General features: G+C 39.3%; 1 protein-coding gene across 2 annotated transcripts; it reads right to left on the bottom strand.

The window, feature by feature from the left end:
- Nucleotides 1–675: 675 nt before the first annotated feature.
- On the bottom strand, nucleotides 676–12,564 carry MSMO1 (methylsterol monooxygenase 1). Of its 2 annotated transcripts, none has more exons than XM_067551788.1 (6): nucleotides 12,454–12,564; nucleotides 10,091–10,363; nucleotides 7,545–7,693; nucleotides 6,101–6,227; nucleotides 3,408–3,562; nucleotides 676–1,707 (listed from the first exon to the last, which is right to left on the bottom strand). In XM_067551788.1, the coding sequence occupies exons 2-6, from the start codon at nucleotides 10,343–10,345 to the stop codon at nucleotides 1,500–1,502; spliced, it is 894 nt and encodes a 297-aa protein (XP_067407889.1). In that variant the 5' UTR covers nucleotides 10,346–10,363; nucleotides 12,454–12,564; the 3' UTR covers nucleotides 676–1,499. The 2 variants fall into 2 exon arrangements, with proteins under 2 accessions (XP_067407889.1, XP_067407890.1); XM_067551789.1 differs by having other exon boundaries at nucleotides 12,493–12,545.
- Between the last annotated feature and the right edge of the window lie 1,718 nt (nucleotides 12,565–14,282).

Consider the following 14,282-nt stretch of genomic DNA (forward strand, 5'->3'; position numbering starts at 1 on the left):
AGATAAGTGGTTCCTCAAAATCCCCATGATATTACTCTTTCAGAGCATTTTCCAAATATTTAAAAATAGAAATCAATCTGTTTCTTTCTCTCCTTGCCTGGCCTGTAGGAAATTAGCTTGATTGGTTTATAAGTGTTTTGATTGTTTTGTCTATGGGGGGAGGAGAGGGGAGAAGAAAATTTAAGTCGAAGAGTTCTGCATTTAGCTCTTAAGAGGCAAATTCCATGGTTCTCTTCACTTGTGATAGTACACTGGGTAGCATATAAATATTTAAATATTATATAACCACCACCATTGTTAAAATATCATTCCTCTGTGCTGTACAAAGTAGACCTAACTACGTTCTGTCACTGAACCAAGCTGCAGCCTTAGTTTGTCAAAGCTATAGTCTGGTTTGAGGAAAAGTTAGGTCCATATACACTACAAGAGGGAAGAGTGTTTTAACTATGTTGGGAGACAATGATAGTATACAAGTCCTCCAGTTGTTATAGTGTAGATAGTTCCTCAGATGTATTGTACAGTTGTTACCCCACACTGCTTGAATCAATTAGTTTTAGAAATAACTCTGCTCATAATATTTTAAAATATTTATTAAAAATATTTAAAAAGTAAATGGCAATCTAGGGTGATTCTTCATTAAAAACATGGAAGATACACACTGACCAACACACTATGTCAAATCAACACATTTATTTTATTTTGTAATCCACAAGTGCAAATCTAGCAACAAGTCAGTTTAGCAAATTACAACACAGAAGGAAATATAATGTAAATGCTAAGTACACTGACAAAGTAACTTAAAGAGCACCACCAAAGTCTTCTCAAGTAAAAGCAAAACCCTTTTATAACCCATCTAAAATAATGTATTACACCCACAGCAGGAATGTTTCTGAACATATAGCCAGCTCTTTTGGAATTAATAATTTGCATTATTCAGTGTGAAAATGGCTGGTCCAAGCTCCTTATCAACTGATGGCATTTTGGTTTCTAAAGCAAATTCTGCCCATTTGCTCATAGTTTAAATATAGTGCCAGTACCACAGTTTTAATGGGACTGCTGTATTTGATATTACAAATTTAAGAATATATATGATTTTATTAAAAATTAAGTCCAATTTCAGTGTATTACAATGTACATAATTCTACCTGAATCCAAGTAGGGCAGCATTATAGATACTTTTAAAGTTTAATAAAATTCTTGGAATAGATGACAAAACTTTCACGTCACCTATGTCATTTTAAATTCATTTTTAACTCTGTAATTTAAATATATATGCAGTACTTATGTATAAAATAGAAAAGCATTCCCCTTAGGAAGATACTGCAATGTAGTTAATGATTTTCCCTACCACTTAGCAGCCAAGGGACAAGGTATATGCTTAACTTTTGCTTTTCTTAAAAGCAAAATATTGCTTCAATTTGTGATCAAATGTTAGTTACCAGTTTGAGCCCAAAAGAATTATGGAAGCAGTTTGTTTTGTGGGAGGTTAAATGTGAAATTTATTTGGACTTCTTTTCTGTCAACAGTTCCCGATTCTTCTCTTTCTCCTGATAGGTAACATACTGAGAATCTGTACCAAAGAGTCTATCCCACCATGTGAAGGTTGAAGCATAGTTACCAATAAAGTTCATGTGATGGAAATCATGAAAACGAGCCCCAGCATAGAAGGGCACTATATGCAGAGGGTTCAGAGGAATATCATAGCCACTAGAGGGGGAAAAAAAACAAAAAAATATTAAAATTCTAAATCAAAAAGTTCTTTTGACATTTTGTTTAGAAACAAACAATGATAGGCACCACTTTGATTACTTCTTGGTTTTCAGTAGGCTGCTAAAATAAATATATTGATGATCAACTTCAGCGAAAAAAAAAAAACTCTCTGAAGTAGTTGAATGAAGAAATGTATTCCCTGTGACAGAGAGAAACACTCATCTATTAGGGCCACAATTTAGAGATTGTAGAATACCTATGGACCTGGAATGCTTAAGGTCCTGTATTGTCAGATGTTGTTATCTGTCTATTCCATTTCCAAATCAACATTTTTTTTTTTTTTTTTTTAAATTAAAAGACTGAAAATTGGAACCCAAAGCACTCAAATCATTAGTACAGTGATGAAGGATATAGAAGAAAGTCTTGTGTGGCATCTGAGCCAGCATGCACATTATCAGGTTGAAGAACACATTAAGTGTAGCTAAAAATACCAAATGCAAGAAATACTGCATACAGGGAAGGGTAGTGATATTAAAGGATTTCAACATGCTCATATTTTATTGGTAATGGCAAGCATCTTACACCACCTAGTGGCAAGATACTGTCTAGGTTTAATTTTGCTAGAATATTCCTGTTATCCCAAACTTTTTCTAAGGTTAGTAGAAACACTTTGGGAAAAATGTCCACCGACAGTTGTGGTTTCCGGTCTGCTGTTGACATGGAAGTGCACTACTTACATTTAGTTTTAGCCATTTTTATTTTATTTACACAGATGCAGTGTTGCATTCCTCAGTTAATAAGGCATTTAACCGTTTCCTCAAATGGAAGTAAAGTGAATCACAGAAAATGTTAAAATTGATACCATAAAAAGCTATATGAGCACTTGAAGAATGGGTCATGGTTCTAATCTATAATGTTTTTATATCATTCTTGAGCTCTCAAGTTCTTGCCCATAAGTATGTCATTGCTACACTGAGATTAGGTTAACAAGTAAAAGTTGTCCTCCGAGTCCCAGAGAAGATTTAGACAGCTTTAGAAAGGTGTAGGCTGTCGTTATGGATCACCTACTACACTCAATTTTTCTTGGGAACTGAACGGGGCCCACTTAGGTTAAGTGAGCATTGGTTCTCTAAGACGAGTCTTCTTGCAAGGACAAGCCTACTGACAGAGAAGTTTAAGATATCTGACCTTGAGGTCCCTCCATTTTAGTAAAATAAAACGTCACCTATTCCATATATTAGCAGACATGAGCTAATTTGTGTACTGAACATCCAGTATATCTTTCAGGCTCTAAGTTCAGAGTGATATGTGTGAGCTTCACTATCACCAGAGATTTACCATTCCTAAAAAAGGAGATCACAAAACATATAATCCTGCCACCAACGTCACAAGCTGTATTTCTAGATGATACTTTATGAAGTTGTTTTAGTAAATGCCCTATCCTCTCACCCAAGGAGTTTTGTTATTAACATTGCTGAAACAGAAGAACAATAATATTTATTTTGAAAAGGATAAATGGCCCCCTAAAATACTGAAATGAAAGAACCACCACAATCCTTCTCTGGCTAGTCTACACTATATATAAAATTCTATTTGCAGTGTAGTGAAGAGCCTCCTAGTATCATATATATTAGCACAAAGATAGGTGGAAGAGCCACATATGGAAAAATCACTAACATGGAATGAGAGAACTATACCTGTGTACATCAATGGTTTCCATTAAGCGACACATTAGCCAGGCCCACAGAAAAATCATATGGTTACAGAAAACAAGAATGCCAATGAAAAAACCAGCTCCGAGGATAAGCGTTTCCAGAGGATGTGCATACTCTGCTTGCATCCCAAATGGAGACTGGGAGGAAACAAAAACACATATACATACAGTCAGCACTTTCAACGCCATAAACAACTGTTTTCTGTAATATATCAAAATAACCAAGAATCAGACCAATTTAGAATAGAGAGAATAGTGTAAATAGGATGGTCTTGCTAACAGAGCACCCAAGAGACCTGGGTTCAATCACTGGCTTTAAGTGACTTGCCCAAGGGCACATATGGTCTATCAAGTGCTTTAGTTCCCCTACCTCAGTAGGAAGGATAAAAGACATTAATGATCTTGAGTCACTCCAGTACTATGGTAATGACTGCCATATAAATAAATACAGCTGGTCATTCCTATATATGAGTTGCAAGCGATAGGACAGTTATTTCCCCATTTCCCTGTCCATTATCAACCTCCATAAACCAGACATTTGTAGTAAGTCAATTATCTCATTAAGACCATTACAGCAGGTTTTTTTAAAAACCTGTAAAACTGTAAATATTTTCAACAGATGAACACATCCATAAGTTTGTATAAATTCATATATATGAACAGTGCTTCATCTTGTAATTTTATTAACATTCATAACGTATTGCCAGATTAAAACCATAATTTGAAGACTGCCCACCAGAATCAGTACTGGAAAATGAAAGCAGATCTCAAAGGAAGTATGGGAGACCCCCTTTTGTCCCTCAGGGACCAACGAAGTCTAAAGTGGGGGGAATTTAAGGAATTAAAACAATGATTAGGTGAATTTACCAGAGGTAAGATGGTAAGGGCCTAACTGTATTTAATGGATCATATACATCACATTAGCTAGTAACATAGAAGCAAATTCATAAGCGATATAATTGTTGACCTAATGTAGTTAATAAGACCTTCGAATAACCTTTTTGGAAAGGAAGAGTGCAGAAATAGCCTTTTTGGCTTGCTAGATATCCTGTTCAGTTTTTGGACTGTCTCAGATTTGGGTACAAAGTAGGCCTGCCAGATGTAATAAGGATAAACAAGGAAAGTCCCAAAAGTCCTTGTCAAATAATAAGATTAATAGCTTTGTTATTGCTAATAAGTAGATAAACATGTTATACCATCTAGTTTATAAGGCAGAATGTCATATTTGGTCAGAAATTATTTATTATATAACAAATCAGAGTGGGGTAATTAATAAAAGTAGGATATTCTCTTGGGTACAAAAAGAATACATTGAGGCCTGGTCTACACTTACCTTGTGATTCGGCGGCAGTTGACGGGAGTTACGCAAGCTACACAGAGTAGCTTGCGTAACTCCCATCGACTGCTGTGCTTCCCTTCTGCACAGCATTTTCACTGCACTGCACCAACGGGGACCACGTTCCCGTCAATGCAGTGCTATGCCATCATTTGAGGGGGTGGTTTTACTGCATTGACTTCTGAATCGATTGAGTGGGTCTTTACTGACCACTCAGTCGATCCAGATAGGTCGATCTGACAGCGGTGACTTTGCCGCCATCAGTGTAGACGTACCCTGAGATTTAAGCGTTTGCCTTTCTTTATGTAGAGGTTTGTGTATGTGCAGCCAATTCACTGGCCTGTCACACCCAATTAAACTATCAGGTGTCGCATTCTGTACCTACGCTGAAATAAACCTGTTCCTTGGATTTGAATTTGGATGTTCACAAGTGGCTTTTCTCTAATGCACCAAGCAATGATGGTCTATTTTCCAGGTTCATAATGTAACCTATGGGCCTGGTTGGTAATCCCGAAAAATCCTTACAAATAAGAATGATAGATAAAATATCCTAATTGATCACACCTAAGTTCAGAAAATACAACAAAGAACACTGTGAACTTGAAATTTTTAAGACTACTTTTGGAATAAAGCTCTGTTCAACTAATGTATCCTGAAATTTTTTTTAATCCTTAGATTGTATAAGGGCACTTGCTGCTTTAATGCTGTTTATTGTAAAAGGACTTTTTAGGACTATACATGACAAACAAATCAAGCGACTATATTTAGAACATTTATTGCCCAAACCAACTTTACACACCTATAGTAATCTTAGCTGAAAGTTTTTAATAATCTTAGAGTACAATAAAGATTCTGGTATAGTAAATAGAAAAATTACTATAATCTTAGCTAAAACTTAACAGGTTAAAATCTTCAAACAAATGTGATTGTCAACTTGACAGTGTGCCATTAAATTCAACAAATAATCAAGTAGACAGTCACCGTCCTGTCAGATAATATAACGTACGTCTCAGAATGCAGCTGCCTTTTGAGTGAAAGGGAGACAACAGACAAAGAATTGTTAAAAAAGACACATTGCATTATGTCTGTGATATTTGGGGTAATAAAAGAGTTGTTTAACCACTACTAGGAAGTATCCATAGTTACAAATACAGGAGTAATTAATATAAGAAAAAACTAGCTAGATGTAAAAATATTTTTGAATTTTTGCTATTCTCCCAATTTCCAAATGGGTGTAAATTCCATTTAAATATGCTATATTAATACAGTATTTATTGTAAACATTCTGGTTATACTAAATACATAACACAGGAGATTGAAATAATTTAAAAAGTACGTACTATGAACTCATGATGCACTTTATGAATGTACTTGTATATTCTCTTGTGGTGCAAGAGTCTATGCAGGAAATAGTGCCAGGCATCTTCAATCACTGCACATCCAAAACACTGGGCAAGTAGCATGTACCTTTAAAAATATATATATATTTTTAGCTATAGCAAGATTAAAATATAGCAAAGAAATGGACCGTTGCTTTCATAACAAGCAAAATCTAGAAGCCTTTTATTAAGAAACACACCATTCATTCATCAGGATGTGTGCATGCAGGCAGAGGTTCTGGAAATTTAGGATGTACATTTAACTTTAAGGACAATTTTACTAACCAGATAACAGCACATATATGTACTCACACTGCACATTAAACAGCTCTTTCATTGATCTACAGCTAACAAATACCTAAAATTGTACATATATTTCTTTGCTAGCAGTATATAAAAAAAATGAAAAAACATGTATAATACTTAAATAAAATTGTGTGCATGTATGTTTCAAGTATTACACATGTATTTTATATATACATATGTTTTGTTAGCAAAGAAATATATGCACAATTTTAAGTACTATACTCAGTGGTATTTGTAAGCAGATCAATTTAAAGAGTTTGTGCACATGTGCTAAGAGCCAAACTGATAAGCTTATTGATTTGCATGTTAATTCATTTAACAACTCTTTAAATTGATCTGCTTACATATATATATATATATATATATATATATATATATATATATATATATATATATATATATATATATATATATAAACCATGCTGCGGTTACATAAAGAAAGAGAGAAAGCAGCACCAGCATTAGAAATAAGACAACTTAGTACCCTGCAAGAAACTATCCACCTCTATTGTTGTAAAAATAAATATAGGAAATTATGTAATATTTCTCCTGACGCTAAAACTAGGAAGAGGCACTTACAAAACATAAGGGATGCCATTTAAAAATGCATTGGTTTGGAGACAGAGGAATGTGCAATGGTACAGTCTCTTTCTAAGGTACATGATGCAGCATGTTGGTAGTGTTTCATCATGTTATTTCTAGAGATGAGGCAGATGGCTCAAAAAACTATTGGATACCTGTGTATACAAGGCTGCCCAGGGGCCCACAGATGGTGTATTCACTTCCAGCCACTGTGTATCCTTTTTTGGACTTTGTTCAAATCCTGTGGGAGGATTTGAAAAACTATGTTGCAGGCATTAGGAACAATATCAAATATAGGACCCAAGCCTGTTCCCATTGTTGCAACTAGGTAAACTTCACTAAGAGTGGGATTGGATCCAGGAACTATACATTTATTCAAAACAATCACATGAATGCGCGTGCAGCAGACCAAGTTGCCTGGAAGCTGGGAAAATTTCACAGGTTCTGTCATCTGTTCTTCCAACATGGACAGTTAAAACAGAAGTACACAAACAAGATTTCAACTGTTTCTACTTACCATCTGGGCATCCTTTCCCAGTCATAAGGAATATTAAAGTATTCTGTGAAATAATAGGTACCACATATCATAGGAAGCTGAATAAAGAAGTGATTGAAGAAAAGTGTTTTCAAACACTTCCACTGCTTCTCCCACGTTTCAGGTTTATCCTAGGAAAAGACAGTTACAATCATCAGACCTACCATACAACGCCATTTTAGAAGTAATACTGAAGATTTGACGTCAAACTACAAAAGAGAAAAAGGCTTGACTGAATTTCCTATCTTGCCAAGCTAAGCTTTAGTATTATAGAGGTGTACTGCTATAACGAAGTAGTTAGTGTTTATATCTACCACTGTCTCTATTGGATGGGACTGTTCAACTATGTTTGATAGGTACTATACTGCTAACAGCTGATAAATATTTTCCTTTGCTCAGTAGTAAGGACCTGTGCTTTTGGAGAAAGTTCTGACCACCAAGTAGTTCTAAGTACCCTGTGTGTGCGTAACAGTGACAATTGTAAAATTTTAGGTGGTTACATTTGTTAAACAACATACTGCATATGTACCTTTAACACCTAAAAATATTAGTGTAAATTACGATGAACTGGATCCTTAGGTGATTTTCACTGCATTTTAGTAGGTTTAAGTCAACTCACCACATTGTAAAGAAAGAGGAGCAAATTAACGGACAAATGTGTTAATAATGTGACCTGGAAAAAGTATAAACAAGAAGTAAAAAAGGCCTGAAGGAAAGTGGGGTTTCCCATAATTCTTTTTATCTTTCTAAAAGAAAGCAAAAGCAAAAGCAAAAACAAGTCATGTCTTGTCTACACCGAAAGATTAGGGAGCACTAGAGAACTGGCAGGATGCCATCACAGTACCCAATCAAGTGAAAAAAGACTGAGATGAACAGTGGCTTAAGACAACCTATTTGTTTTTGCTGACATCTATTTAACTCTATCACTACAATAATTTGGGGGAGGGAGAGGCATCACCTAAAATTTAGCATCCCACCAATTTGAGGGCCATGAACGTTTCTAAACCACATAAAAGAGACCCTTGGTTTTGCTGGAGATTGTATATTAAAATGAACTAAAGTAACCTGATTTTACAGGGATTTGGCCACAAGTCGTTCCAATTAATTAAAAAAAAAAAGTAACTTCCAAGTTCTCCTAAACAGCTTTTCTATAAAGTGATAATAAGTGTTTATGAGCATTTGTTTGGTATGACTACAAAGCCAACTCATGGACGATTTCACCACTTGCAAGAGTTATCATCCAAAACTCATTCAAATAAAAACTATACCATTACAACATATGCTAATCTCCATCCCATCATATACATATATTTAGCTGACTGCAAGGGTACAGAGAGAAGCTGGGGATTGAAGTCAGTTGCAGGGATGTGTTGGAAGATCATTCCATTAAATAGTCACAGCTATGACAACTATATTTACTTAATATTGTCCAACCAAATTATTTAAGCATTTATACACCTGAGTGTCACAAGAATTCTTCAGCACTCACTACAGTATGTTTTAGAACAAATTTGATTTTAAAGCCAGTATGAACATGCAAGTCAAGAAAGTGGGGAAACAATCACCAGTTTGCACTGGATAGGCAACAGATTACCTGTTATTTTAGAATTAAATTCACTCAGATGTGAACAGCTTGCTCAACATTTTCTGTATTACAGAAATTATGCATTGTCCCTTCAAGGGGATGTGGATGGAGATCTCCTGCAGGGAAGGCAAAGGTGTGGGCCCCATCTTGGCACCTAACAAGCTGACATATGGAAGTACAGTACTAGGGACAAGGCAAGGGCAGAGGTTACAGCAGTGATACTCAGACAGAGGCTCGTGAACCACAAGTGGCTTTTTAATGTGTCTCTTACAGCTCTTTGCAGCACATATTAGTTATTAACTGATCAGGATGCATTTACTATGTTATTAGTCAATTAAGTTATCAACTTGCACTAAGTTATTAACTTACTTGTAAGAATTAGAGAGAGAAATATTTAGTTTTTATATATAAACTAAATATTTCTCCCATTATACTGTTGAAATCTATAAACACTTTATTACAATAGTAAAGAAAACAATGAATTCACACTATTTTGGCCCTTTTGGGTAATGCTGATTGCAGATTTGGCTCCTGAACCACTGAGATCTGAGTATCATTGGGCTACAGGATCCAGATTTATATTTAGCCAATAGCCCAAATCTTCCACACACAGACAAATGGCCTTTATTCCAATCTATGTAATGGAACACTGGCTGAAGAGGCTATGGTGCAAAGCTGTCCTTTGCATTCAGTTTGAGAGCAATGGATCTCTTCAGCTCCCACAAAGCTGAGTTCCTTCACCAAGTCCAATAAACTGTGGCTTTGTGTAGGTGGAAGTGAGGTGCGGGAGTCTCCATAAGATATATAGATGAGCATATCAAGAACAGATGTTTCTACAGTCTTAAAAGATTTCTGACCACTTGTCAAATACAAAGTTAGAATATCATGTAATTTTACATAAATCAAAGCAAACAAATCTCTGCAATTCACAAGTCTGTCTTACCTGCTGAATTTTATACTTTTGCATAAAAGGTATAAACTGAAACAAAAATCCAGGTAGACAGAGCAAGAAGTATGCAAGTTCATGAACTAGGAGTGATCCCCAGGTTGCAATCTGGAACCTGGTGTAATTGTCCAGCATATAGTTCCAAGCATTTTTAAATGGTTGCTGCAGTGGATTGTCAGGCAAGAAAGAATCAATGTATTCCACAGCCAGGTAAGCTGAGTTCAGGATGCCAATGCTCTCATTCACTGCCATTGTCCAAACCGACTGTCACTATGCAAAAGAATAAATGAACACAAATCAGACATAAAAAATAACCAGTTGGAGAGCACTTCAATCTCCCAGGACACTCTGTAACTGACTTGACAGTTGCCATTCTTCTAGAAAAAAAAAAAAAAACTTCAGAAATAGACTTCAAAGAGAAACTGCAGAGCTAGAATTTATCTGCAAACCTGACACAATAAACTGGGTCTAAATAGGGACTTGGAATGGTTATCTCATTACAAGAAGTAATTGTCACTGTCCATACATTCTTGCCTCCTAATCAATGGTTGTGAATAGGCCTCAACTACTCTAACTGAATGAACTTTGCTTATATCTACCTTCCTCATTGTTGTTCCTTACCCTTGGATATGTGTGTACACACACACACACACACACACACACACACCCCTCCTATTTGATTTCCATTCCTTACACCTGACGAAGTAGGCTACGAAAGCTTATGTCTACAGAAATTAAATTTGTTAGTCTTTAAAGTGCTACAGGACTCTCATTGTTTTCATTATACAATTCTATTCATTCACTGAGCAAGGAGGGTTCTTTTCGAAGGCTGAGTAAAGCAAATCTGATTATTTCAATCTTGAACAATTCCACTCAGCAAACACCCAGGTAAGTAAAATGGCAGTTGGGAAGGTTGATATAAGAGAAGTTCAATATACTAAAAGTAGAATTTTTTGAGACTAAGTACAGGTGTCTTTCTTCAGACTATTCAGTAGAATTGGTCAACAACTTTCCATCAAATTATTATTCTGGGAAAAACTGGGTGTTTGATTAAACAAGAATTTTCACAGGAAGTACCTTATTTCTTCAAGAATTTTTAATTTTTTGTTGGAAAACCATTTTTTCCCCATTTTTGGCCAGACAGATGTCAGAAAAATTTTCAGTTTAAAATTTCAATGAAAAACTCCATCTAGCTCTCATATTAGGTACAGTTTAAGTAGGGCATGTAATAGAAAAATTACTTGCTTGAAGCTGCTACTTATTTTGACTCCTGAACACAAAGATTTTGTGTGTTACTGCAGACACACAGTGCATCTTTCCATACAGCAGAACAAAAGGATTCAAACTGCAAGATTAATTACTTCTCAGAGGCCAAACAATATATCAGGGGTGGCCAAATTGTGGCTCATGAGCTGCATGTGGCTCTTGTACAGTTAAAGTGCAGCTCGCAAAGCCCCCCTATACCCTTTCCCCCCATTCTCTGCCTACCAGATGGGTAGGGAGCTTAGAGCTTCTGCCCTGTGACAGGGTGCTGGGGCTAGAGAGGATTCTGCCCAGTGGGACGGGGGGGGGGCGGTTTAGTAAATTTGGCCACCCCCACAATATATATAATTTAGAAGCCAATGGCAAGAAGACCTGTGTGTTAAATTAGGATGTACTCACTAGATCCCAAGCACAATTTCTTTTCTCTTGCATTCAAAGAATGGTAGAGTTTAGAGCAATGATACTCAGACCTCAGTGGTTCAGGAGCCAAATTAGTGATCTACATTTCCCAAAAGAGCCACAGTAGTGTGAATTCCTGGTTTCATTGACTATAGTACTATGTTTAAAAAATGTTTAAAAAATATGATGGGGAAATTACATACACACACACACACAAAACCCACAGCAACATGACTAAGCAAGAATTATTTTTATCAACTACAACTGGTTAGCAGCGTAGGCGAAGCATCTTGGTGGATTCCTAGTTAAATCACAGCGTGTTTTAATAGCATGTGCTGGGAAGAGCAGGCTCGGAGGCTCAGTGGGAGTATCACCGGTTGAGAGGTTACTGTTAAGGATGCTGCTCGCTCTCTCTAAATACGTTGCTACATCTCTGCTGGACGGGTTCGCTGGATGGCTCCGCCACCCGCAATTTTCACAAGCAACCCCCTTCCCACGCTTGTTTGGCAAAGATCACAACGCTACCAGCAGCCCTGCAAGCGCCCGGCCTCCGACCAGCGCCCAGCGTCCCCAGCGTGCGCTGCCGGCAGCCCGGAGCAGCCAACCCCAAGAGCGCTGGCTTGACACCGACCAGCCCTGCTGGCTGTGCCGCTCCTGGCACAGGGCAGCGCGCGCGCCCAGCCCCGGGGCTCACTCACCTGCACGGGACAGCAGCAGCTGCTCGCTCACTCACCTACCTCAGCTAGGGCACGAGCGGCACCTGCAGCCGCTTCTCACCTATCATCGTCGGCGGCGGCGGCGGCAACAACAGGGGCGGGGCGGCAGTAGCTCGAGCCTCCGACTCCTGAAGCGCTCTCCCATTGGCCGCACAAGGCCCCAGAGCCGCTCGGGTTGGCTGCCGGGCGGGAACAGGCCCCTGTCAGGCGTGGGAAGGACGGGGAAGGGAGAGGCCCCACCCGACGCTGATTGGCTGCAGAGATGGAGTGAGCATAGTGAGATCTCGGAGCGCAGCCAATGAGGAGGGAGGGAGCCCCGGTGACGGCGAAGACGCCATGAGAAGGAGACGGTGCCGCAGGTGGGAAGAAGAGGCGGGCCTGTTACCGAGGCAACCGTGGCGAGGCGTTACTTCTCCTCTTTCCCTCGAGTGCCCGAGGAGGGGGCTGCGGCCTGGACTCAGTCACGTGGGTGTGAGGGGGCCTGGGAAGAGACTGTGGGTCTGCGCGGGGCGCGGCGGCTGGTGGCGGGCGAGGAAAGGCCCGGGCCGCCCGGAACAGAAGCAGGGGGGCGAGCAGCGGGGGGAGGAAGGGGGGCCCGGGCCGGGGCCGGGGCGGGAAGAAAGGCGCCAGCCTCAGCTGCTCCGCTGGGGGCTGCTGCTAGCGCGCGTTAGCCGAAAGGGGCCCTCAGAGCCTGGCGCTGGCGCACCCCGGCTGAGATGCTGTTCCCTGGCGCTGGCCTCTCGGAGCGGGGGAGCGCCCCTGCCCTGTGCAGGCTCCGTTCGCGTGCGGGGCCGGCTGTTAGGCGTGTTTAAAGCCGTGGTATAAAACACCCTGCGCACTTAATAAAGGGAGGTGTGGTTAAATCAGTGCCTGGGCTCCCCTCTGAATATTCATTTCAAATATTAGTAATTCCAACACCCCCTGGGTTCAGTCCCCCCCACAGCAGGCTCAGGGACCCTCCACTCCGCCATGGAGGTGAACAGCTGTGTCCACTAGCTGAAGGATGGAGAGCTACCCCCGCCTTGTGCTAGTGCAGCTGAGGCCATATAGGAGGGGACTTAGGCTATGTCTACACTAAACACCTTATAGTGGCGCAGCTCCACTGCTATAAGGTCTTTGGTGTAGCCGCTCTATGCCAACCCGCAAGAGCTGTCTGGGCGGCATAATTAAACCACCTCCAATAAGCCATGCTAGCTTTGTCGGTGGAAGATGCTGCCCTAGCACGGTCCATCTCAATGCCTCTGTTGGTAAAACTTGTCAGTCAGGGTGTGTTTTTTTTCACACCCCGACCTACAAAAGTGCTAGTGTAGACATTGCCTTAGCCTGATGTTTTCTGTCTGTGCCAAAGCTGGTATCTTGATGTAGGCCTGGTCTGTTTAACTCTTCTGAGAGGGATAGTTAACATAATTCACAGGGTGTGACCACTTAAACTGTTTTCTGCCTTCAGGCATCCTGTGTGCTGCTTCTGCCCTGAATTTTACTCCCTTATGATTCACTGATGTACTTATCTGGTAAACAAATCAGCTGCCTCTGTTGATTACAATTCAGTTTGTCACAATGCAGGGAGTAGTATTTGGTGTTATTTATCTTGGCACCTATTTGCCAGTTACAAAACTACAAATAAATATTTATAATGAGCTTCATTCTTCCCATGCTGGGGGAACTGGCAACTAATCCTAACTATCATCTAAACAAACAATATATAGAGGGTTTATGGTAATAATTACAGAGAAAATAGCGAGACCCAGGGAGACAATGTCTATTTTGCAGCCACAGCTGATGAAAAAGAACTGAGTGGTAGTGGTCACTCT

This window comes from Emydura macquarii, unplaced genomic scaffold, assembly GCF_026122565.2.
Source record: "Emydura macquarii macquarii isolate MOO-44397 ecotype Brisbane River unplaced genomic scaffold, CSIRO-AGI_Emac_v2 contig_1363, whole genome shotgun sequence".
NCBI classification, from domain to species: domain Eukaryota; kingdom Metazoa; phylum Chordata; order Testudines; family Chelidae; genus Emydura; species Emydura macquarii.